This window comes from Macaca thibetana, chromosome 18 (genome assembly GCF_024542745.1).
Source record: "Macaca thibetana thibetana isolate TM-01 chromosome 18, ASM2454274v1, whole genome shotgun sequence".
NCBI classification, from domain to species: Eukaryota; Metazoa; Chordata; class Mammalia; order Primates; family Cercopithecidae; genus Macaca; species Macaca thibetana.
Window position 1 is genome coordinate 809,728 of NC_065595.1, and position 26,011 is coordinate 835,738.

Genomic DNA, 26,011 nt, shown 5'->3' on the forward strand with positions numbered 1-26,011 from the left:
CATTGCTTCAATTGTAGCAAGAATTCAGCATTGTTCTTTGACCGCTGTGGGTCTCTCAGAGGCTCTGCATAGGACTGGGGGCCACAGGTACTCAACAAGCAACAAAAGGCCTCAAAGGACAACAACCCTGGAAGGTCCCCAGGAAGGATGCACACAGCACACTTTCCACTAGAAAGCTCCTTCTGGCATAAGGACAGGATTAACGGAGCAGCAGTTCTCTACCACGGCGGGGAGAAGATGGGCATGTTGTACATTCTCCATCCCAAACTTTGGAGATAATTAAAAATACAACTTTCTAGTTGCACAGCCCGAGATCCTGGTGACGTTTTCCATGCTGGCCGGAGTTGCTGCGTGCGACCAACGGAGAGGCATTCCTGGGGAAGGAAGTCTGGCCCCTCCACCTTGCTGGTAAAAAACTTAACATTTCATCTCTGCTGTGGCTTCCAGCTGCCCCGGGGCACCCGCTGACGAGGTCGCTTGGAAACAGAGCACAAGGAACCAGGAAACATATTTTGATGTGGAACCAGAACAGTGGGAAAAGGTTAACTGCAAACCCCAGAAGCGAGTGTGGGACATATTTACTGAGCTTTGTTTGTGTTAACGCTCAGAAATGTTTCAGGCATCACACCTAACCAGGCACTCTGCAGCCAGGAGATAAAGCTAACAGGGTCACATGGCCACGGAATTCTTGCTGAAACTCCCAAGCAGAGGGAAAAAACAGCCTCCTATACTTTCCAACCTCCACACCAAACACAGGCCCAAGGGTGGGCAGGAGGGGCCGTGCCCACCAGAACATGAAGTCCCTGTGGACACCTCGCCACCCAGGAGACGGAGAAGGAACCAGGACGAGCTTGTGCTTTCAAAGGCTGCCTGCAATTTTTACTGGGACCGTAAGACTGGGGCTGAGGGCCAAACGGTGTTCCCCGCAAACTCACATAATGGAGTCCTGCCCAGTGTGGGACTGTGTCTGGGAGATGGTCCTTACAGAGCAATGAAGTTCAAATGAGGCTACCAGGGTGGCCCCAACCCAGCAGGACCAGTATCCTCATGAAGGGGGACATCTGGAAACAGACATGCACGGGGGACGGCGAGATAGGAGTCATGGGGAGAAGACGGCGGCTCCGAGCCAGGGAGACAGGCTGGGCAGATGATCCCTCACAGCCTCCAAAAGAAAGCCCCGATCTTGGCTTCCAGTCTCAGGACCCCGAGAGAAAATCTTCCTGCTGGGAAGGCCACCCGTCCGCGGGACCTTGTCAGGGCAGCCCCAGGAAACAAACACGCGGGGTTCACCCAAAGGTTCACCGCTGCGTTATGTCCCAGATACACCTCGACAACATCACTCTTCCCTTACCTCACCAGTTCAGTCAAGTTCACGGTGATGGACGACTTTGTCACCGTGGAGACCATGAAGCGCACTGTACGTGACCATGCGCTGGAGAGTCAGTGCCACGGCGCTTTTACTTTTACTTACACGATGACAGTGATAGTACAGCAGAGGCAAAAACAGTTTTTAAATTTTCCCAATGCCTCCAACTGGATGGGATTTTTATTGTAAATTCAATCCAGGTCCTGACATAGGCTCGTTGTGATAACCTAGAATATGCCAGCCTTTTAAACCTTAAAGTATTGAAAACAGAAGTTGGGATAGAAAGGTCTTGACTGCAAGTCAAGAAGAACCAGTGGTAGGCCGGGCGCGGTGGCTCAAGCCTGTAATCCCAGCACTTTGGGAGGCCGAGGCGGGCGGATCACAAGGTCAGGAGATCGAGACCACGGTGAAACCCCGTCTCTACTAAAAATACAAAAAATTAGCCGGGCGCCGTTGTGGGCGCCTGTAGTCCCAGCTACTCGGGAGGCTGAGGCAGGAGAATGGCGTGAACCCGGGAGGCAGAGCTTGCAGTGAGCCGAGATCGCGCCACTGCACTCCAGCCTGGGCAACAGAGCGAGACTCCGTCTCAAAAAAAAAAAAAAAAGAACCAGTGGTGATCCTTGCTTTCTCTCGAAACCTCAGCTGACCACGATTCTAAGTATCACACCAGCAGAAAGGCAGAATCAGCCATCCGGCTGCTCAAAACACTGTCAGCTCTCACACTGTTTCTTTGACAGAAGCCTTCAGGGAGGTTTAGGTGGGTTCGTTCCCAGCCTGGAGGAGCGTTACCTGCTTGCAACTCTAATTCTGAGACCAGAGCAGAGACGGGTCTTCCCAGAGCACCCTCACTGCCTGGCTTCCTCACCCTGCAGGCATGGGGGCTGCACCTGCCCTCCCTGCCGCGTGGTCTCGCCTCCCGAGTGCTCACTAATAAAAAAGGAGTAGGGGGTGGGGAATGGGGAAGAACGAAAAAAAAACAACAGGAAAACACCCAGTCTGGAATGCCCCGGGCTGCGCGTGGCAAACGCCTCTTCCTGAGGATACAGCGGCAGCCCTGACGTCACGGGCCATGGGGCACTGCCCTCGACCGCCTGTGCGGACGTTTTCGTGCCTCAGATAAAAATCCCGGAGCAGAAAGCACTCTCAGGGGCCACTCGTAGCCCACCTGCTGGGAAAGCTGTTTCGTTAGAGATAAAAACACCCAGCTGGTTAAGTGGACCCGGCGGAGTCCCAGCAGCCCCTCACACCGTTAAAAAGAAAAACCAACAACCTGGGACCCAAAGAAGGAGGCGCGTGAGCTCCCCCAGCCTGATGCCGCAGCCAGCGTCTCCGGGGAGCAGGAGGCCGCGCTGTTCCGAAGCGCGGGCTGGGGGCTCCGGGGCACTGCGGAGCTGCGGTCCCATCTGCACCCGAGGCAGGGCTGGCAATTACGGCGGGGGAGGAAGCGGGAGCAGCCGGCGGCCACCGCGGGGGGCCGGCACGTGCAATCCCCCGAGGAAGACACTGCGCGTGTGTGAGCCCGCCCGAGTGGCGGATGGCGTCTCCCGGAATTCCCACGTGGAAGCCGTGACCGCCAGCAGCGCCGCCCTCTTAGAAATGGGTGTTTGCAGAGACTGATCAGCAGGGCCCTGATCGGAGAGGACTGGAGACTTCAGACGGGAAACGCGCAGACGGAGGCAGGGGCGAGGCGCCCAGGGAAAAGGCCGCAGGAAGAGGAGGCAGACGTGGGGAGACGCTCCCTCCCGGCTCCATGAGGAGCCCACCTGCCCACCCAGGCCCCAGACACCGCCACCCCGCCCCGCGCCGCCCCGCCCCTCCCGGCCCCGCCCATCCCCACCCCTCCCCTCCCGGCCCCGCCCCTCCCGGCCCCGCCCTACCCCGCCCCACGCCACCCCTCCCAGCCCCGCCCCTGCCGCCAGCTCACCTCATGTAGGACGCAGGGGACAGGGGCTTGGGCTTCGCCCACTGGTATGGGTGCTGCGGCACCGCCAGGTACTGGTCGCAGAAGCCGCCCTTCCTGATGTGCTGGAAAGAGGAGAAGTCTTCGGGCGCGAAGTCGGCCGGGGGCGGGGGGCTGCCCAGGTCCTCCCCGATGGGCTCCACCTTGAGCGCCACCGAGGGCGGCTGCTCCAGGGTGGTCTTGCGGGACTTGACAGGGACGCCGTCACCCAGGTCCAGGCTGCTGTCAGTGGTCAGCGCGTTGATGGCGGCCACGATGGCCGAGCTGGTGTACTGGGTGGTGTTGCCCAACCACGAGTCGTCGGTCACGCTGACCCGCGGGGAGCCGTGCGGGGACGGCGTGGGCGAGTGGTGGGGTGAGTAGGGCGGCTGCCGGCCGTTGAGGCTGTACTTCCTCTTGTTGCACGGGGACGCGGGCCTGGAGGAGCGGGCACCCAGCCAGCTCTCCTCAGTGACGCTGGCGCGGGGCGAGGTGGAGGGGGAGTGTCGCGGGGAACCCAGCAGCGTGCAGGCCCCCAGCCCGCGGGGAAAGCCCTCCTCAGGGTCCGTGGTCTTGGGAGACACGCAGGGAGACTGCCATGGCGACGTCTGGGGGGACGCGTACGGGTACGAGTAGTTGGACTCGTAGGAGGAGGCCTCTGAGTTACAGCTGCGGGAGGACAGGCTGCTGGCCGGGCTCAGGCACGAGGGGTCTCTGTAGGCCTCCAGGCTGGGCAGACTCAGCGTGGCCGTGGAGGGGGACCGTTTGGAGCTGGGGAGGACGTCTTCCACCTCCACATCGTGGAAAAACTGGTTGTTGTTGTGGTACAGACCCAAGCATGAGGTTATCTCGATGCGAGGACTCTCCAGGGCAGGGGCCCCATCTGGCCTGGCGTGGCCGGAGGAGAGGAAGTAGCCCGTGGGCCCACCGTCCAAAGCTGCTCCGTACCCCGAGGGGTGATCCGCCGGCTGGACGATGCCCGGTGTGGAGGTCTGAAGGTTGTGGCATGGGGCCGGCAGGGTAGAGTGTGCTGTGGGGAGCGGCAAGGCAGGGCTGACATTGGAGGACGCATAGCCATAGTGTTCTAGAGAGAAAAAGAAGCAGATGGTGGCATGAGGGGCTGGGCATCACAAAGCAGACACCCATGACCTCAGGGCAGCCGGCAGCCCCTGGCCTTGATGAACGGCTGGGGGGCCTCAGACCCCACGGAGCGGGCCTCTGCCAACGCCCTGAGACTACACTGCCCGACAGCTCCAGGCCACTTGGAGTAACAGGTCCCCATGAGCCCCTCGCTGCCCACCTCCCCTCCTCCCCCAACAGCAGCACAAGCCCCCGAACGTCCCTCCCAGACAGAGGCAGCCGAGTCCTCACCAGTTCCACTCTTCATTCAAAAACCACCTTCCCGAACCACCCCATCTTCATTTAAACCCCAAACTCAACATGTGGGCCCTCCTTCTCTAGTTTTTCTCCTAAATACGTATCACAATCTAACAGCATGTTTTTACTCATTCATCTCACACTGTCATCTCTTTGACAAACAGAATCCTAAGTTCCATGAAGGCAGAACATTTGGACGTCTTAGTCTATTCTGGCTCACCACTGTTTTCAGAGCCAAAGACTGTGCCTGGCACATAAAGTGTGTTCAATTTGTTTAATGGATGAATGGTTGGTGGGTGGGTGGACAATGGATGATGGACAGACAGGTAAATAAACTGATGGATGGATCATGATGGACATGGTGGGTGAAGGGATGATGGGTAGATGGAGGGTAGGTGGATGGATGGATGGTGATGGACAAACAAGGGAGGAATGAGGGATGAAGAGATGGGCTATGGATGGGTGGATGGGTGGGTGGATGAATGGATGGATGATGGATGGATGGACAGGTAAGCGATGGATGAATGATGGATTGGGGATGGAGGCATGATAGATAACTGGTGGATGCATGGATGGATAGATGAATGGATGGTGATGGATGGATGGATGAGGAATGGAGGAATAAAGGATGGATGATGGATGGATGAATGAATGGATAGTGAATGGAGGAATAATGGATGGATGATGGATGATGATGCATGGATGATGGATGGATGATGGATGGATGGATGGAGAATGGAGGAGTAATGGATGGATGATGATGATGGATGGATGATGGATGGATGGATGGATGATGGATGGATGGATGGATGGATGGGGAATGGAGAAATAATGGATGGATGATGGATGGATGATGATGATGGACAGATGGATGGATAGGGAATGGAGGAATAATGGATGGATGATGGATGGATGATGATGATGGATGGATGGATAGATGGATGAGTAGATAGGGAATAGAGGAATAATGGATGAATGATGGATGGATGGATAATTGATGGATGATGATGGATGGATGGATACGGAATGGAGGAATAATGGATGAGGACGGATGGATGAGGAATGGAGGAATAATGGATGGATGATGGATGATGATGATAGATGGATGGATGCATAGGGAATGGAGAAATAATGAATGATGGATGGATGGATGATGATGGACGGATGGACAGATGGATGGATAGGGAATGGAGGAATAATGGATGGATGATGGAAGGATGGATGATGATGAGGACAGATGGATAGGGAATGGAGGAATAATAGATGGATGGATGGATAGGGAATGGTGAAATAATGGTTTGACGATGGATGGATGGTGGATAGGAGGGTGGGTGGGTGGATGGATGGATGTGTTTTAGATCTAAGGACCTAGAGATGTAAACAGATTTTAATAGGCCTTTCACTGTCAAGCTACCCTCATCACCAGCAACAAAGAAAACTCCTTAAGGATTGGATGAAAACACAGACTCTGAAATCCCCCTCACGGAGATTCTGAAACTGGCTCATGTCCTAGGAATCCATCTTTTAGAACAAAACAGAAGATTCCGGTACACAGCTAATTCTAAGGATCATTATGTGTTAATTACACTCAAAATATTTTTTAAAATCATTATTAGGGAAATTAGTAATTTTTACAGGAAAGATGTGCTTCTGGATTTCTGATTTGAAAAGACTTTTTATGACATCTTGGAACCTCATGATTACATGCCTGGAGATGGGTATTCCCAGGCCTCTAAATAATACAAACAAGCACATGGAAATCCTATATTCATCTCCTGGTGCAAATGCACTGGCTGGAAGATTTTTATTCAAGGACAGTACTGTCTTTCCGCTAAGTTGTGGTTCAGAAACCAACAAGGATAAATGCCAAGAAAATCGAGGGTCTCAAAATACCAATCCAAACCCCACTGTATTTACTAACAGAAATGGTTCTAATGCGCAGATAGGTGGGAAACACGGCATGGCGGCCTGGTAAGAGGACACACTGTGGCCTCAATGCCAGGAGTCACAGCTGCCTTCTGGAAATTGCAGACACTCAGGGGCCAGAGCTGTGACAAAGAGAAAAAAACAGAACTGCGATGGAGCCACACCTCACAGGTGTGACCAGAAGCTCTCAGGGGTGGGAGCTGAGACCTGCTCAGGACGTCTTTGTACGGGAAGGGCCCCTTAGCTAAGGCTGAGCACCTTGGGGATGGTGCTAGCCAGGCCCCAGTCCCGCCTTCCCCATCATAAAGAAATGCCCTCAAGAGGACGGGAGCCATGCAGTCTCCTGCACCCAAGAGAGAACAGGAATTGTCAATAAATCCAGGAGGTGGCCAGGCACGGTGGCAGCTCACGCCTGTAATCCCAGCACTTTGGGAGGCCGAGGGGGCAGATCACCTGAGGTCAGAAGTTCGAGACCAATCTGGGCAACATGATGAAACCCTATCTCTACAGAAAATACAAGTAGCCAGGCAAGGTGGCGCGCGCCTGTAGTCCCAGTTACTCGGGAGGCTGAGGCAGCAGGATCTCTTGAGCCCGGGAGGTGAAGGTTGCAGTGAGCTGCGATCACGCTACTGTACTCTAGCCTGGGTGACACAGCAAGACTCTGTCAAATCAATAAATCAATCAATAAGGAGGTCTTTCTTTTCCCAGAGCCACAGGCGGGGCCTGGGGTGGAGCTGGAGCTGGGCATCCTGACGCCAATGCCAGCATCCAGCCTGGCCTCTGGTCAGGACACACACACCATCCCCGGGGGCTGCCCCAGCCGCGAAACGCCAGCGCTGGGACTGACCACCCGTGTTCACCGGCATCCACTGGGCCCCCCATACTCCACGCCACGCTCCATGCTCACTGGACACTTCAGGCAAACACCAGGCTCCAATGCTAAAACTTCGGCGACCATCTTTCTAAAAATGGAGCTGGAAAGCAGCTTCCTGGAGAAGGTGAGGCTTCCAAGGAGAATTTGAAGTCCTCCGATCTGCTGGTGATACCTGGGGGGCTCTGGGCCAGGCAAGCGGTAGCCCTCTGAGCGCTCCGCCTGGGCGTCACAGCGGCCCCTCCGTGGCCCGTGCAAAGCTCCTGAGCCGGCTGCGTCAGACCCGCTGGACAACAGGCCACACAGGCAGGTCCCCTCTGCCCGGTGCCCCACACGCCCGGGTGCCCCACACGCCCGGGTGCCCATGCTAGGCCAGCCCTGACGTCTGCCCAGCGCACAGTGCTGCAGGAGACCCACAGAGCCATGACTAGCTCTGCGTCTGGGGGTCCCACGGTGGACACAAGGAAGGCGGGGTGGGGGACCAATGAGGGGGTTTTGTTGAGCGCAGGCCTGTGGCTCCTGGGGGGTTCCCATTGGGGCACCACACAGAGCCACCTGTTCACAGGTCTGCAGCTCCTGGGGGGTTCCCACTGAGGCAGCATGCCGAGCCACCTGTTCACTACTCTGCATTCTCACCAAAAGTTGTCTGAAAGATATTCCTTAGCCAGAAATGCTACGTTATACACACCGGCGCAGGAACTCACACCCACACTTAGTGCTGGGCCCGCTTATTTGTCTAGAAGCCCTTTCGCCTGTTGGAGCAGAAACATAACATTCCGTTAGGAATGAGCTTCCGTCTCAAACCAGTCATCAACTCCAGGAGACGCGGAAGCACAGGAGCGGAGCTGAGGGAACGTGAAGGTGGCGGGGATCCGATCACGGGGGCCCAACCTCCCTCCCACACCCCGACTTCCTCTTGGAGGTATCCGTGGCCTTCAACTGGCTCTTCAGGCCCCACCTGCTCCACACACTTCCCCTCACTGTCCAGACCTCAAAGGGGGCTTAACTGCAGTTGATTAATGTACAGATTCCTACACTTCCTGTTTCCCAATCAAAAGAATATTTATTTCCAAGACAGCTGATGCCACAGTTGAACTACCATTTGTTGGTAGGAAGGTAATTCAGAAGAATTTTTAAAAATCCTAGCAATTAACAGAGCGAATATTGGGGCCTCCCCACCACTCACCCTCCCACAGTACTCAGCCCTGAAACGGGTGCCCAGCCAGTGGCAGAGCCCAGAGCTGGGTCACATGGGGTACTAGAGCCAGATTACCGGAAGGTTCTAGATGAAACGGGGCAGGAAAGGGGAGGCGGACCTCACAGGTCTCTGTGTGCAAGTCCTCTGGGGCTGTAGCCCTTGATGTTTATGTGACAGGGGCCCGGGCATGAGGGGAAGTGAGGAAGAGGAGGAGACTCCACCCGTAGCCAGAGCAGGAAGTGCATGCAGCGAGGCCCACGGACGCCCAGGGCACCAGGGGGCCTTTATTTAAACTAAAGTATTGCAATAAAACCTGATTCAATGAGGCAAAGAAACACCATAAAGCTTTTATTAAAAAACAAAAAGGTCTCACCTAAGCATGAGTTTTCCCTGATCAAACAATGGCAAAATGAAAGCTCAAATGCCTGAATTTCATTAGGATCCCTTGCCCAGGTCCTTGGAGGGCGGGTGGTGGATAAAGTTCCCTTGTTCTTCCTAGAACAAGAGCAAGGTGGGGGGTCAAGCTGCCCCCAGAGGCCAAGCCCCACACACCAGGGGCCACTGTCCTGGCTGTGAGCCCCTCCCTCCCAGCTCCCAGTGAATTTGGTTTCATGACCCACCTAAACCATATTCAAATCTGAGTTATTTAACTATTCAAAGGGGTCATATTTACATGAAAGGAAAATATTCCCAGTAACTTTCTTAATGATTCTGAGCTGCTTGGCTGACTCATGTCACGCCAGACGCCACTGCCGAGCTCGGGGACCCCACTCCCTGGCCACCGTGTTGGAGCGCCTGGCTCTTTGCTAAAGAGGGTTCATTAAATTACAGTGCAGGTGAGCAGGGAGGCAGAGCTGGGTTCTAGGCGATGATCACGGAGAGCACATTCAAAATCCCTCAACAGAAGGTAACGGCATGGCCCCTCCGCTGAAGGCACCATCTCCCCACTTTTGAGTCCCCTGATCCTCACCGGCTTGCTCAGCCATCAGGTGCCCCATGACACAGAGGTGGCCACGCGGGGAGCACCAGCTCTCAGGCCGGCCCAGTCCCACTGGCCTCAGCAAGTTCCACATGTCAGAGCTGTTAAAAGTGATCTGTCTCACTCTGAGAAATAATTCACTGCAGAACCACATACCTTTCTCGTTTCTGAACGACCACAAAAAACTATTGGTGCATGACATTAAATTAATACATGAAATACTTCTGGTCAGGGCTCCCTACGGGTGGGCAGCATTCTAACCTTGCAGACCCCGCCCTGCTGAGCCCCCGGGCACCTGCCCCTCACAACACGCAGTTCCCAGATGGTCACTCCCTCACTCGCTGTGTGCAGGGCAGGACAGCCACACCTCCGCCTTGCGCATCAGGCCAGCACTGCCGACAAGAATCACCAACTCCGGCCACAGCCAGATCTCTCGTCTTTCACAAACTCTGAGAGGCGGCCGTCACAGATGATGTTATTTTTCATTTTAAGGAACATCCCCTTCAGCACGTGCTGGGGCTGAACTGCAGGTGGACCCCCAGGCACTGCTGTCACCTCTCCAGACAGCCACGGAGTCTGCTGTGGGTGAGGCCAGATGACAACTGTGCATGTACTGGAAATAAAACGAAGCAGAGCGATCCACGCCAAGACCGTGCTGTTGGAAGCAATGTGCTTAGCAGGCCCGGGAAACGCTGCCTCACAGTGGCACCAGGACATGGTCAGGCCCGTGGCATGACAGACAGCAACAGCTTCCCAGACACCGTTCCCCCAACAATCTGCCAGCAAGAAAGATTTACAAAGGCAAATAGGATGGCCTCATCACAGCGCAAACAAACCGTATTTAATGTTCCATAAATACGCACGCCAACGCCTTAATAAGGGTCCTTCGTCCAGCCCGGGGCCCAACCTGGGACATCGTTCCTCAGAGGTACTGCAATATTCCCCCTGGTCAGACGCACACATCGCTGTAAAGCATCCTTTTTGAATTCTGTTTTCAAGGAATTAAAAAATATCCAAGTTGTTCATGGCTGGCTGAGATCTTCCTTTGAAAAGCACGACACAGAACTGAAATATTCCCATCTGCCAGATAACTCCACCCTCCGCAGAAACACCTCTGGAACCTCAGGGGGTGAGCTGTGCATGGTAATAGCAGAAACGCCCTCCTGAAACACTGAACCTGAACAACAGCACATTCCTAATTCAGCACTGTCCTGGGACCTCTCTGCTCACCAGGTGTCTCTGCCACGGGGTTCCTGCGGCAGCCCCTGACCAGCCAAGGGCACCTCAGGCCCTCTTGGGGAAGATAAATCCTATTTGGTGAAAATGGACTTGAGAATAAAAGTCTTCCAAAGCTTCATTTCTGCATAAGATGTTCTCTTTCCACAGGGAACCATTAAATGCCCCAGCAGTGGGCACAGGCCAGCGGCAGACCCGGGCACACAGAGGTTCGGAGGGTGGCCCTGACTGCCAGGGAGGCTCCAGCCCAAACATAGAGGCCTTGGCCAATTTCCTCCGAGTTGCCACGGCGACCGTGCTGGCAGCAGCCCGGCTGGCCAAAATAACTTAGAAAACAGGAGCCCTGGGGCGGGAAGCAGGGCACGCCCGCCTCCCAGCTGACAGCGAAGCAGCTATTTCCTGAGCCCCAGAAGGGAGCGGGGCTCTCTCTCTGCAGAGGGAAGCCCGGGGCCTGCTCCTGGGTGGACACAGCGAGGAGCCAGACCCTGGAAGCCCAAACACCACTCCCATCCCGCCTGGGAAATTATTTACAACATTCTCTTTTCATTGTCCCAACAAATGGTTATTGAATATCTATTCTTCGCACCTGCCGAGCACTTTCGAAATAAAGAACAAGGCACAGCCCCTCCCTCAAAGTGCCCCGTGAAGACCTAAGTCCAGTGAGATGGAAGGGGTGGGGGCCACAGCGGTGTGGGCCAGGCTCCCGGCCACACACAACCGCCCTGCGGATGCAGCTCGCGACCCTGGTACACTGACCTCAGCTCTGCCAGGACGTACAGCCCCTTCTCGGGGGGTCCGGTTGACAGACTGCCTCTTGGGCTCAGGGCTGGCCACGTCCTTTACAACAAAGCTTGACTTTCTGTGCTAAGTCTAATCTATAAAACCCAGTTTGCCTTGCTTTGCAATTGATCTCAGACTTATTCATTTATTCATTTATATCCAGGCTCATCCCAGAAATAACGTGAAGTAGTTTCTATCACTTGTTAAAGGCTGGAGACTCAATGTAATCATTTAACAATGTGATATAAATAATTAACATCATTGAATAATTAATCATCAAAATGCAGTAATAATGGTAATAAAAAGAAAGGAGAAAACAGCACGGGTGTCCCACAGGAAAACATAATATGTACACTTAACGTATGTGATACATAAAGAACCTTTTCCAGCAACTTCTTGACACCATAAAAGGAGGAAGGGGCTCTTCTCAGCTCTGGCCTCTCCTGCTCGGAGCCCCCACTCCTAAAGCCGAAAACCACGGTGGTCTCTGGAGGGGCAAGGACCCAGCAGAGAGGTTTCACAAGCAGCCTGGAGAGCCAGCAGCTCAGCTCTGCGGGGTTCTCAGGGAAGAGTGCAGCTCCAGAGGGCCCAGGGTGCTGGTGAGGGTGAGGGTCACAGCTTCACTCGTTCTGCTCAAGGAGCATTTGGGGGGAACGAGCCCGGTGGGTGCTGGGGAGGACTGTGTCCTGAACCCACCTGGGAGGCCACCTGCTTCCGGGTCAGGAGGGACCCCAAGTTCACCAGGGTCCCCACATCTGATGCCACCAGGAAGTCTGCCCACCTCAAAATAGTGTAACAACTGGCGTCCTTGTGAGACTAGGCCTCAAGGGGCACAGACTGGCCTCGTGTGCATCTTCCCGGATAAGCCTAGAGTTACCTGTGCAGTCACAGGAGGATGCCGGCGGTGCCCTCCCCCTGCTGCTGCTGTTACGCAGTCACGTGTGCACGGAGGCAGGGAAGTGGCCCTTGCCACTGGGCATGCGCTGAGCACCTGCCAAGCCAGACACGGCGCCCAGTGCGGCACAGCCCACCCTGGGGGCCCAGCAGACCCGGCTCCATGGGGATAACTGCCCCCTGTGCTTCCTTCCAGGAGGCAAAGCAGTAAAATCTTCAGCCCGGGCCGAGGGGCTGGGGCTGCACGCTGTCCTGCAGCACCCCCGCGCCTCTGACTGGGGTGTAGGGGCTGGGTTCCGGCCGCACTGCGCCTGTTGCAGGCCCAGGGTCAGTGATTCACACTGTGAACGACCAGGGAGTGTACTGGAGGTCCCACCCGACCGGGACAATTGCACAGGCGTGGAAGCCTCCGCCCCGACGTATCCCAGAGGGGCCACCTCGGTGGCCACACTCTGGTGGGACCGACTTTCACCCCGTAAAGAGAGATCAGGAGTGGGGCGACACTCCTGCATGGCACAGTCAGGTAGAAAACTCTTCTGCTGAAATGCCCTGGCTCAAGCTCTGAGGACTGGAACCAGCTCTGGAAGGCGGCGCCAGGACCACAGGCAGCCCGGGTGGGAAGGGCCTCTGGCGGGGCTCTCTCCCACCCTCATCGGCCTTGGCTCCCACTGACCCGAAAGACCTAGAACCCAGGCACGGGCAGGGAAGACGTTTGGGGAGCAGAGGGTCATGAACCGCAGGCAGCACGGGTTTGGTTGGAGCGCTGATTTTCAAAAATGATCGAGACGTTGGACTTTTTAAAAGAGAGTAGGGAATGATACGGAAAATATGACCCTCATTACAGACTCGGAGGTCCCTGCTTGCCAAGCTCCTCCGGCTTCACCTCCGCACAGGGGGGTTGGGGGGAAGCAGACACGAGGCCTTCAGGATGGGCACAGACAGGGTGCACGGGGACCAGCCTGGGGTGACCTGGACAGAGGAGACCCCAGGCAGTGGGAGAGGGGCCCAGGCCCAGGGGTGCCCACCCCACTCACTCGCTGCTATTCGGAAGTGGGGAGTTATTTGTGGTTTGTTTACCTGGAAACTTTATTTCTGACACAGAGAAGAGAAAATGAAAGAAAAGGCTGGGGTCATGGTAGCTCGGGGAAAACTTGAAAGCTGGACGTTTACGGGGCTCTGCGGGGTGTGGGGGGTCGGCGGGGGGGAGGGTGGCTGCGGGGGGGGAGGGCGGCTGCGGGGGGGGAGGGCGGCTGCGGGGGGGGGAGGGCGGCTGCAGCGGGGGAGGGTGGCTGTGGGGAGGGGGCCAAGGAAAGTTGGCGGGGGCGGGGAGGTCGGAGGAAGGGGGGAGGGGAAGAGGAGGGCGGCAGGGGGCGGGGCGGAGGTCGGGGAGACGGTGTCTGGGGGAGCTGGGGCGCCTCTGCGCCTCTGTCAACGCCGCCGACCCTCTGTCCGGAACCACCCAGTCCACGCCCGTGTCCGCGCCGCGCTCTCCCCCAGGACCCCGCCGCGAGCGCTCGGAGAAACCCGCTCCGAGCCCAGGACGCCCCGCACCGCAGCTCCCCCGGCCGCAGGCGCCTCTGCCCCGGGCGCACCGGGGACTCCTGGGGTCCCGGGGGAGCGACGAGGACGCGGAGGGGGCTTGGGCGCCCCCAAACCCCGACCCAACCCCGCGCCCTCCGGGACGGACCCACCTGGGGCGGCTGCGGCGGCGCCCTCGTCGCGCTGGTTAAACTCGAAGAGAAACTCGAAGTCGAACTCCTGGTCCTCCAGCCCCGTCATGGCGGGTCGGGCCGGGGCCGGGGCCGGGGTCGCGGCGGCCCGGGGTTCGGTTCTCCCGGCGCTGCCCGCGCGTCCTCCGCGTAACGTGACCCCCGCCCCTCCCCCCGTCCCGCCCCGCCCCCGCCCCCCGGGCGTTTCCGGGTTTACATAAACAACCGGCTCGCGGCCGCCGGCTTCCGAGTTTTAAATAAACTCCCTGGGCCGAGCACAGGCCGAGGGCTCGCGTCCTCCCCGCCCCCTCGCGCGCGCGCGACCCCAGGGGTCCCCGGCCTCGTGTGCCCTGGGGGTCCCGGTCCGGCGCAGGCTCCTCCCGACCCGGGGGTGGGGGCGTCGGGACCCCACGGTTCCGCCCCCCGGGCACGAGTGGCACCAGGTCCCTAAGGCTACGCCCCGGGCGACCGAATTTTTTAAAAAGTTTTAAAAAACAAGTTTTCAATCAGGGCCTCCTCGGGAAAGCGGCTGCACCGGCGACCCCCGAGCACCACGTGCGCGCCCTGCGGAGCCCCGGGAGGGGGGAGGTCCCAGCCCGAGGCCGCCAACGCTGGGAACCCCGATTTCAGCCCGACGGCGCCGGGAAGCGCAGGGATTCCCGCTGGGTTCATGGCGCGCCCCTCGGCCTGCAACCCCCTGCGGGGGGCCCGGCACCCACCGCCCTCTCCTGCGAGTCCCCAGCCTACAAACATCCGCCCTGCGTGCCCCCGCCCCACGGGGAACCCTCCGGTCCTTCCAGGGGCACCTCCAAAGATGACCTCCTTGAGCGAGGCGGGAAGGAGGGTTCGGGTCCCACCCCCGGCGGCCCGAAGCTTGTGTGCGGCTGGGATCGGGCTGGGATCGGGAAGGCCGGGCTGCTTAGCTGGGGGCCGCCCTGGGCCTGCCTCTCCCGCCGCGTGTCCTAACTTCCTCCGAGGTCTCAGCACCACATACACCAGATATCTGGAATAGCAGGAGGTGGAGGGAGGCTGAGGGCGGAGGGGAGTCGGCCCGGGTGGAGGGGTGCGCGTGTCAAGGCTGGCAACCCCAAAGCTCCTCGGAGCGCTCCCTCGGGCCTGCCCCGCTGGCACTGCCTTTTCCAGAGGCGAGAAACCCGCCAGTCCCAGGTGGCCCCGGGCTTCTCCTGAGACCCTTTCACTGGCTGGTTATCTGCAGTGATTAGCCATCGTTCGGTGTGGCCTGATTTAGTTTCTAATAATACTTCTGATTTTGGTATGCATGTTGGAGCGTTGTTTTGTTTTAGTTTGCTGTTTTTGCTGACCTTGGGCAAGTGGAAGTTCTGTTTTCTGTGGAGAAGCCACAACGTTTCATTTTTTCTCTTTTCATTGTATAGGTTTTTTTGTTTGTTCCAGACAAAGTCTCGCTCTGTCACCCAGGCTGCAGTGCAGTGGCGCAATCTCTGCTCACTGCAACCTCGACCTCCCAGGTTCAAGCGATTCTCCTGCCTCGGCCTCCCGAGTAGCTGGAACTACAGGCACCTGCCACCACGCTCAGCTAATTTTTGTATTTTTAGTAGAGATGGGATTTCACCATGTTGACCACGATGGTCTCGATCTCTTGACCTTGTGATCCGCTTGCCTCGGCCTCCCAAAGTGCTGGGATTACAGGCCTGAGCCGCGGCGCCCGGCCTGTACATTTTTTTTTTTAAACTCCAGCCACCTTTTTACCCGCACCATAAAATTATACACAAATGACAGCCCTTATCATCTGTTTAGACTAAAACTTTTTGCTAAACTGTCCCGCCTGCTGGTGGCCCCAGGCCGCGGGCCCTGCAGGGATGGAGGCTCACTGCGCCCCTGTCCTAGGACTGCACTGGTCTCCATCCCAGAGAAGGGGTCGGTGGCGCAGCTCCCCTGCTGCTCCTAGGAGTCACCCTGCCCCCCCCCAGCCCCCTGGCCCCCCGCCCCGCCCCCGCCGCCAGTGCTGGGCTTCTTTCCTGCAAATGGTTCAGAGCTATTGGTCCAGATTCAAAGCTGCCCGTTCCACAGACACTGGGTGTCTCCATGGAAGTGTTTAGCTTGGACGCATCCTCCCAGAGGTTGGGGATGTCTGCGGAGGCAGAGGCCCCGCTGGGTGTGATGAAGCGGGGTGCCAGCGCCGTGCCATTTTCTAATCTGAGCTGGGAAACAACGCCGTGAAGTGGCAGAGAACAGGGTGAGCTTTGTTCGGTCCCAGCCCGTGGGGCATTCTGTCTGGAGCGACTTCTGACTGGGTGGCTACCTACAGGCCTGTACTTCTCTGCATTCTCCATGAGGAAGCAAGCCCGGGGCCTTTAGGAACCAGGACGCCTAATGAGCGTCCACCCAGATGGTCCCGAAACCCGACGGACGCAGAGGCGCCCAGGTCCTCAGATGGGCCAAGAGTAGTTTCGTGGGGCCTACTCAGAAGGACTAAGCGTTTTTCCCGGTGGTCTCAGTGATGGCCGGTGTGGAAACCACGCGTGCCTCGGCGAAGGCTGGTGTGGAAACCACGCGTTCCCCCATGCCACTGGCCTGTGTGTCTCAAGGACTAGATCACACTCTCCGGCTGGCCCAGTTCTGCAGCCCTCATGAAATACACCCATGTCGGTCGGGGCGTCACTGCCCGGCGCACTGCCTTGCAGCAGGGACCTTTTCGAGCTTATTTTCTTCAGTAGGAAACACGAAAAATAGCCACTACCCCGTCGGGTTTTTTCCTTGTGTAAAAGAAAATGGCTCCTTACTACAGGTCGGCCACCGGCTCTTCAGGTACAGAGATCTGAACTTGGCAAGACCTGCTTTTCTAAAGGGAGTGATGATAAACACTGCAGCGTAAGTGTCCCAGGATTTAAAACCGAAACTCCAACAACAACAAAAAAAATTTTTTTAAACTCTACTACTAGCAAGAGCACATTGTGTAAAACACTGACACGGAACATGATGTTTAAACACGTAAACATTTCCTAACATTGGGATGAAATGGTGTCTACCTCCCGTCCCGTGAAGCGTCAGGGCACCGACCACACGGATCCCCTCCGTGGAGCTCACGGCCCCGTGCTCAACTCTAAGACCCGCGAGTTCTCCCGAGCTGCTGGAGCCCGGGTCTCAAGCAAGCCCCGCAGTTACTAGGGTCGCGCAGGAAGCGGCAGCGCTCGGAAGGACGTCTACCCTTATGAAATGCGTACGTTGGCAGGTGTGCTGGCGCCCTTTAAATAAATTACATAAAATGTTTCAGAGCTGGTAAGGAATGTGGAAAAGCGTCTCCCAATTTCCATTAGCATTTGCAATCCCTAGGGCGCTCACACCTCTCCAGGGGTATTTTCAAAGCCACCTGCAGGAGCCCACCCAGCACCGCCAGCCAAGTTGCAGGGGGGAGGGTGGAATGTGAGGCTGCGCCGCAGGGGGCTCTCAGCGCCCCCGACACCAGGTTTCAGGGACCCACACTGTGCGGTCTTTTTTTCACTACAAAGAAGCAGCTCGAAACTTGGCGGTTCCTTTTCAAACTCGCCTGAAACATCTTCTCTGGCTGGAACTCCTGCCTATAGGATTTCAAAATGGCTTAAATTCGGGCTGTGTCGCGGCCGCGCTTTGGGTCTTCTGGTCCTGCAGGTCCAGGCGCCGGCGTGACGGGCTCGGCCCTGGGGCGTTCGGGGGCGCGGCGCGGGGGAGACGCCGCCACTAGCTCGGGGTGGGGTTGGGGGGCGCAGAACCCCCAAACCGCGCTCTTGGCGCCAGAGGGTGGCCCTGCCTCGCTCGGGAAGACACGGGGCATCCTTCACGCCCAAGGAAACCTCCCTTCCTCCCTCCCACGTGCCCTCTGCGGTCCTGACGGCCCAGCCTCGCCCGTCCCCAAATCGCTGGCCTGCGAGCCGCTTCCTCGGCGGGACCCGCAGCGGCCTCGGCTCGCGCCCTCAGCGCTGGGACAGAGGAGACACCTATTGGCAGAAGGCGCGCTCGGAACCGGGCTTTCGGGAGCTGGGGGGACGCCGTTCGCGGTCCACGCCGCGCCGCTCCCTGGGCGCACAGACCCGGCCGGCCTCGCCCTCGGGCCGGGACCCCTCCGTGCGGGAGACGGGGGCAGGGGCGGGGGCGCGTCCCGGGCCATGGGGGGCGCGGGGGGCCGGGGACGGCGGCCGCGCGGGGCTTACCTTCCTCTGCCGACTTCATGGTGCCGCCGGCGCGCGGCGCGGGCCCCAAAGTTTCTCCGCTCCCGAAGACCGCAGCCGCAGGGCCAAGTGGAAACTTGGAAGGGACTGGAAAGCTGGTGCTTGGCATCCGCGCGGCGGCGGCGGGGAGCGGAGCAGCGGGCGGAGGCACGGGAGGAGCGGGCGCCCCGCGCCGCCCGGGTCGGGTCTCCGGGAAGGCAGCCCTCGCCCCGGGCTCAGCGCCGCGCGCCCCGGAGGAAAGTCATCGAGGGGCGTGTGCGCGCGTGGCGGGGCCCGGCCTCGGCCCTGGGACCTGCGCGGTGCCTCCGAACCCTGCCCGCGCCCCAGTGCCCGCGCCCGGCCGCTGGGATCTGGCGCGGCGACTCTGCCGGCGAGTTCGGAGCCTCTGAGTCTCGCTCTGACGCAGGGCCGCGCTCTGCCTCCTGCCTTTTTAAAGCTGGAAAACACCTCCCCCGCCTCCCCGCCGGCCCGGCGGCTCCCGCGCCCCCTCCCTGCCGTGACATCACGCCCCTGCTGCCCGGGCCCGCGCGGGGCCCCGGGGACGAGTCGCAGAGCGTCCGCCCCTCCCCGCGCCGCTGCAGCCGCTTGCCCGGGGGCAGGGGCGCACGGGGAGGGGCGCGCACGGGGAGGGGGGGCGCATGGGGTGGGGGGCCGCACGGGGAGGGGCGCACGGGGAGGGGGGCACATGGGGTGGGGGGCCGCACGGGGAGGGGCGCACGGGGGGAGGGGGGCACGGGGAGGGGGGCACACGGGAGGGGGGTGCACGGGAAGGGGATGGGGGCGCAGGGGCGGGAACAGGGACTCCGGGGGCAGGGCAGGGCAGGGGGGCGCTGGGGCTGGCGGGGGAAACGGGGGCGAACGGGCCAGACGGGACGCCTGAGTCCACACGGGTGTCCGGAGAGAGCCCGGCCCTGCTGGAAAAGGGGCGGGGGGCGGGGGCGGGGGCAGGGGAGGGGTGCGGAGAAAGCCCGGCATGCTGAAGTCATTATGTAAAATCGCAGGCTTCCCCCGCTGTGGAAATTTGGAAAAGCGCTTCACTGGCAGGCCCTAGAAAGGAAATTCCCATCCCGCTAAATTGCTAACAGATTGCGTGGCCGTCCCGGGCGTCGAGTTATTGTCATTTTTATTCTGTAAATATCTGCGCGACCCAGACGGCCTGTGGCAGGGGCCGGCGTGGGGAGGCCGAGGGACGCGCTCACCTGCCCTAGCCGCCCGGAGGGCTGCGTTTTGTGGGCGCGACTGGGAGGCTTCTGACGGGGGGAGGGCCCCCCGGCAACTCACACTTTCCTCTGTCACGTCTCCCTGCGTCTCCTCGGGCTCAGCTCAGCTGCCAACACTGCACCGCATTTTCTTGTTGGCTTTGGATGGAGGGGGTTGGAGGTTAAAGTGTCTGGTGTGTAGAAATCATAAATCGATTGCACGACACCCTTATGTGATTTAAACTAAACCCAAAGGCTAAACTCGTGTCTGCTGCGGGGCCCAGGAGGTCGTCCACAGACCCCCAGGGATCACTGTGCCCCGTGGGTGCCCCCCACAAGCGCCTCCTCCCTGCCGGGGGAGGCGGTCGGGCGCTGCAGAACCCGCGAAGGTGCGCGGCCAGAGCCCGTCCATCCACGTCCCAAGGCCTGGCTCCATTCGGCCGCCCCGACTCAGCACAAATGGAACCCCGCTTTTCCACCGCAGGCCTCGGCCTGGAGAGATGCGCTCAGATTAGCGGGGTGGTGGCCGCCTCGCCCCTGCGGCGTCGGGGCCATTTCCAGGGGTCTCTACCTGCGGGGCCCCTCCCGCGCCGAGCCAGGCCTGGCACGCGCCCCAGAGCACCGGGCGCTGGGAGGGGACGAGGGGGCCGCGGGAGGACGCCCAGGCCAGTGGGCGGGGGTTCTGGGGGGCTCCAGCGAGGCCGCGCCCCCACGCCCCTCCCTCTCCCCTCCCCTCTAGATCTTCCCTCCGCGAGTGTCCCCAGGCCTGGGGCCAGGATTTGGCCGGGAGAGTTTCCGTCCCCCACCCCCCCCTTCTCCCCACCTCCAGGACGGGGCGGGCGGAGACTCGCCGGGAGGAGGGAATCCCGAGGCCAGGTCTGGCGGGGCGCGCCCAGTCGGTCACGTGGGAGACTGAGCCCCCCGACCCCAGCTGCGGGCCTCGAGCCCGGGACCGACCTGGCGAGGCTGCCCTTGGCTACTGAGGGGCCGGGGCCGGGGCGGGGGCGGCCGGCTCTTCCTCCTCCTCCCGCCCCTCCCCTTCCTCCGCTGCCTCCTCCTCCTCCTTCAATAAATAATTTTTTCGCCCCATGCAGAAAAGCTCCCTTTTCCTGTCTGCTCTCAAAGCCCTCCTTATCCCCCCGCCCGGGTGACGGAATCCCGGGTCTGTTTCCCTCTGTTTAATGCCGTTGCCGGGACCACGGTGGCCGCGCGCCAGGCGCAGGGAGTTCCGGAGGCGGCGGCCCAGAGCGCGGCCAGCTCGCCCGGCCTGTGCGCCCCGGCCCGGCCTCTGCGGCCACCGCGGGCCCCGGCTCTGCTCCCCGCGCGCCCTGCGCCCCTTTCCTCTTCCTCCTGCCTCCTGGCAGGTTTGTTTATAGCCGCTACTAGGGGAGACGTTACACGGGTTTTATTTTAGGATTGGTGATGACTAACAAAGTTAAAAGGAGCTTAGGACAGAAAACAAAACTATTTTTAGACGACTGTTGTTTCTATGGATTATTGGGGCAAATACACCCCTAGAAGCTTACCGTTTTAAAAGCCCATTGGGGTGCCAAATCCCTTCTCCTGGAGCGCGCTTGGGTGTTCATCCACCCCGTCCAATATTTTCTAGAGCTTGGGTGGTCACTGTTGCTGGGGCTTCCTGGCCTCATGTGTGAGCACCGGGGCTATGGAGACGCCATCCTGGCAGATGCGGGCGTCTCCAGCACGGAGCTGCCCCGAAGTTCAACGCTCCATCCCGTCCCGTCTTCGGAGGGCCGGTGCCACCTGCCCCGCGTGGGGCTTTCCATCCTCAGGGGTGCTCCGCACAGGCGGTGCCGCCTGGGGCTCCCTGGCAGGTGCGCCAGCCAGGGGCAGGTGCGCCCACCCTTTCCTCCCCCGACTGAACCGCAGGCCAGATGCCACTTCCTGCTGGGGAAAATCACTTAATACAACTGTAGTTCACTGCGAATGTTCTGTTCCTGCAGTTTTGCATTCTGGCCCACAGCGGTGGTCACTTGAGAGCTTCTCCCATCAGGGGCCTTCGAGGGTCTGACTCAACTCAGAATCCGCCCTCTTCTTCCTGAGGCACCTTCCAACCAACAGGGAAGGACCCCCACCATGTCCAGAGACTCTTGAGACCATCTGGAGAAATGGGCATTTATTTAGCCAGGGTCTGGAGACTAGGATTAAATTAGCAAACCAGAATTATAGAAAAGGCTATTTACTTTTAAGTAAACTGCCGTGATTTTTTTTTTTTTTTTTAAAGTCAGTGTGAGTGAACCTCACAGCCATGGTTGGAGCTGAGAAAGAAATATTTCCCTTTAGTTATACACCTGTGTCAGCACCTTCTGACTTGCCTTCTAAAGTCTGGGGTGTTTCTGGGATCCATAAATTTGGGGTTCAGAGTTTCTACCATATTGTTACTTGTGAAACATCTCTTTGACCACGCCCCTTCCCTGGAGCGTTGCTAAGGACTTCATAGGTTTCCCTGTCTAAACTCGGCCTGAACGCCCACCTCAGGGACTACTACCATGTCTAAAAACTCAGATCACCAACGGATCAGTCAACTTTCCTACCCTAGATGTGTGTCCAGGGCATGAGGATCAAGGCCAAACTGCTCAGCAGGGCACTTGATGCCCTTCAGCCCACGTCCCCTCCTGGAGTGGCCAGGCAGGAACCTCCTGACCTAAAAGCCACTCCCAGTCATTCTCACCCACTCCAGGACTTTGGAGGCATCTCTCCCCAACGCCATTCAGTCAATTCCCCAAGTGCTCGCTGCACCCCAGTCCCCTCTCCTCCCTCTGCCCAGGATCCTGATTGATTTTTTTCCTGCTCTGTCATGCAGGCTGGAGTGCAGTGGCATGAACATGGTTCACTGCAGCCCCAACTTCCTGGGCCCAAGTGATTCCTCACGCTTCAGCCTTCTGAGCAGCTGGGACTATAGGCACGTCACCACACCTGGCTAATGTATTTCTAATTTTATTTATTTTTTTGCAGAGATGAGGTCTTGCTATGTTGCTCAGGCTGGTCTTGAATTCCTGGGCAACTCTGGGACATGGTTAAAGAGATGTTTCACAAGTAACAGCATGGTGTAGAAACTCTGAACCCCAAATTTATGGATCCCAGGAACACCCCAGACTTTAAAAGAAAAGTCAGAAGGTGCTGACACAGATGTGTAACTAAAGGGAAATCCTTCTTTCTCAGCTCCCACCATGGCTGTGAGGTTCATTCACACTGATTAAAAAAAAAAAATCTCAGCAATATACTTAAAAGTGAATAGCTTTTTCTACAATTCTGGTTTGCCAATTTAATTCTAATCTCCAGACTCTGGCAAAATACATGCTTACTTTTTTTTTCTTTTTCTTTTTCTTTTTCTTTTTTTTTTTTTTTTGAGATGGAGTCTCGCTCTGTTGCCCAGGCTGGAGTGTAGTGGTGCGATCTCGGCTCACCGCGACCTCCGCCTCCCAGGTTCAAGTGATTCTCCTGCCTCAGCCTCCCAAGTAGCTGGGACTACAGGCACATACCACCATGCCCGGCTAATTTTTGTACTTTTAGTAGAGATGGGGTTTCACCATGTTGGTCAGGCTGGTCTTGAGTTCCTGACCTCGTGATCTGCCCACCTCAGCCTCCCAAAGCGCTGGGATTACTGGCATGAGCCACCACGCCCAGCCGATAAATGCTCATTTCTTGAACTCCTGGGCTCAAAAGATCCTTGTGCCTCAGGCTTCTAAAGCGCTGGGATTACAGTCATGAGCCGCTGCACCCAGCCCTAAGGGCCTCTCTGACAAGTCTCCGCTTGCCTCCTCTGAAGACCCTACTGTGGTGGTTAAAAGACAGGCCTCTGGCCTCAAACCGCCTGAGCTTGTTTGATGGCCTAGAACATGGCCCATCCTGGAGAACATTACTTGTGCGCTTGAGAAGAACGTGTATTCTGCTGCCATTGGGTGGAGTGTGCTGGCTATAGATATCTGGCAGGTCTGATTGGTTGATACTGTTGTTCAGGCCTTCTGTTTCCTTGTTAACTGCCTGGTTGTTGTATCCATTACTGGAAGTGGGGTATCGAAGTCCCCATTCTCTGTTGTTGAACTGCTTCTCCCCTCATTCTGTGAGTTTTTGCTTCACAGATTTTGGAACTCTCTTATTAGTTGCACATACGTTTACAATTGTTGTATCTTTCTCACGGATTAGTGCTTTTATCATTGTGAAACATTCCTCCTTAATAACACCTTTTTAAAAAAAGCCTGTTTTGTCTAACAGCAGCCACTCCACCTTTCCTTCGTGTGTCATCTTTTGCCATCGTTTTAGTCTATAGTGTGCCTTTGAATAGACAGTGTGTCTCCTGTAGACAGCATAATGTTGGGTCATGTTTTCTTAATTCAGTCTGACAGTCTTTGCTTTCTGATTGGTTGTTAAATGCACTCACATTTAATGTTATTGAACTTTACTTTTCATTTCTATTCTATTCCACTTTACTTTCCATTTTCTATTTTTTCTTATGTCTTCCCCTCATTTAATTATTTATTGATTTATTTGCATTAAGTGAATTATTTTCTAGTGTAGTTTTTGAACTTTTGTTGTTTTAGTGATTGCTCTAGTATGTACCATATACATTTTGACTCCAGTGACACACAAAAACACTATTCCTATGTAGCTAGCTCCATTCCCTTCCCCCTTTTATACATTCTACATTATAAACAGTAATGTTACAAACCTAAGAATACGTTGTGATAACCATTATTTTACCATCTGTAGTTATTTCTTTAGTCCAATATAGCTTTGTTCTCATTCATTTCCTTTGTATTGTTACTGGCACTATGCATATATTGCATTTCTATAAGTTACAGGCCCAACATTATATTTTATATACATTATTTTATACAATCACTTTTCACACCAGTTACAGAAAGAGAAAAATATGTATTTGTACCATCTTATGAAATTACATAATTACCTTAAGAGGCACTCTGTTTTTTTCCTGTGATTTCAAATTACTGTCTGAAGTTTCTTGCTTACTACCTGAAGAACTTTAGTATTTTTTGTGAGGTGGGTCAGCTAGCAACAAACTCTCAGTTTGTCTGAGAACGTCTTTATTTCACCTTCATTCTTGAAAGAAAAGCTCTGCTGAGTATAGGATTTGGGACTGACAGGTTTCCTTCCTTCCTCCCTCCCTCCCTCTGCCTCCCCCTCCTCTCCTCCCCTCCCCTCCCCTCTCCTCTCCTCTCCCCTCCCCTTCCCTCTCCTCCCCTCCCCTCCCCTTCCCTCCCCTCTCCTCTCCCCTCCCCTTCCCTCTCCCCTCCCCTCCCCTTCCCTCTCCTCTCCCCTCCCCTCCCCTCCCCTCTCCTCTCCCCTCCCCTTCCCTCTCCTCTCCCCCCCCCCTCCCCTCTCCTCTTCCCTCCCCTTCCCTCTCCTCTCCCCTCCCCTTCCCTCTCCTCTCCTCTCCCCCCTCCCCTCCCCTCCCCTCTCCCCTCCCCTTCCCTCTCCTCTCCTCTCCCCCCCTCCCCTCCCCTTCCCTCTCCTCTCCTCTCCTTTGGCTGTTATCCCACTGCCTCTAGCTCACATCATTGCTGCTCAGAAGTCACTTGTTAACCTTATTGGTGTTCCCTTGTAAGTGATGCATTATTTTATTGTTTTGGCTTTTGAGATTTTCTCATTATTGACTTTCAGCATTTTTACTAATAATGTGTGGGTCTGTGGGCCTCTTCAGGTTTGCCCCAGTTGGAGTTCATTAAGATTCCTGGTTTTGTAGGTTATTTTTAAAAACTAATCTGTGATATTTTCAACCATTATTTCTTTTAATATTTTTTCATCCTTTCTTTCCTCTCCTTTCCTTGTAGTACACCCCTTGTGTGGGCTGGTGCCCTTGAGGGCATCCCTGGTGCCCCTCAGCTCTCCAAGGCTCCCCTTGGTCTCCTTCATTCTATTTGCTCCCTGTTCTGGGCTTGCATAATCTCTACTGATGTATCTTCAAGTTCACTTTCGTTCTTCTGCCAGTTCAAATCGATCGCTGAGCTCCAACAGTGAATGGTTCACTTCAGTGATTGCACCTTCCAACTCCAGAATTTCCACTGGTTCTTTTTTATACTTTCGATCAACAGTCTCTACGTGATGTGACATTGTTGTCCCGCCTTCTTTAATCAAGATTTACTTTAGTTCTCTGAGCATGTAAAGGATGTGTTGGCCTTTTTCCATTCAATCCAATATCTGGTCATTCTCCCAGGCAGTTTCTGTTGTCTGCTTTTTAAAAAATTTAAATGTGAGGGTCACACTCTTGTGTTTCTTTGCATGCCTCCTATTTTGTTGGAAACTGGGCGTTTTAAACAATGTATTATAGCAGCTCTGGATACTGGTCCTCCTGTGGGGCTTGTTATTTGCTT

General features: G+C 56.8%; 1 protein-coding gene across 5 annotated transcripts in view; it reads right to left on the bottom strand.

Moving 5' to 3' along the window:
• The window catches only part of NFATC1 (nuclear factor of activated T cells 1), a 128,214-nt gene extending 109,282 nt beyond the window's left edge, over positions 1-18,932 (bottom strand). For 2 of the 5 annotated variants that reach the window (XM_050768212.1, XM_050768216.1), the window contains exons 1-2: positions 18,442-18,864; positions 3,291-4,389 (exon numbers count right to left, since the gene is read on the bottom strand). In XM_050768212.1, coding sequence (XP_050624169.1) covers positions 3,291-4,389; positions 18,442-18,568 — 1,226 coding nt within the window. In that variant the 5' untranslated portion in view covers positions 18,569-18,864. Of the gene's footprint in view, positions 1-3,290; positions 4,390-14,257; positions 14,451-18,441 lie in introns of those variants that run through there. The other 3 variants (XM_050768214.1, XM_050768213.1, XM_050768215.1) reach the window with 3 other exon arrangements.
• Positions 18,933-26,011: the final 7,079 nt, after the last annotated feature.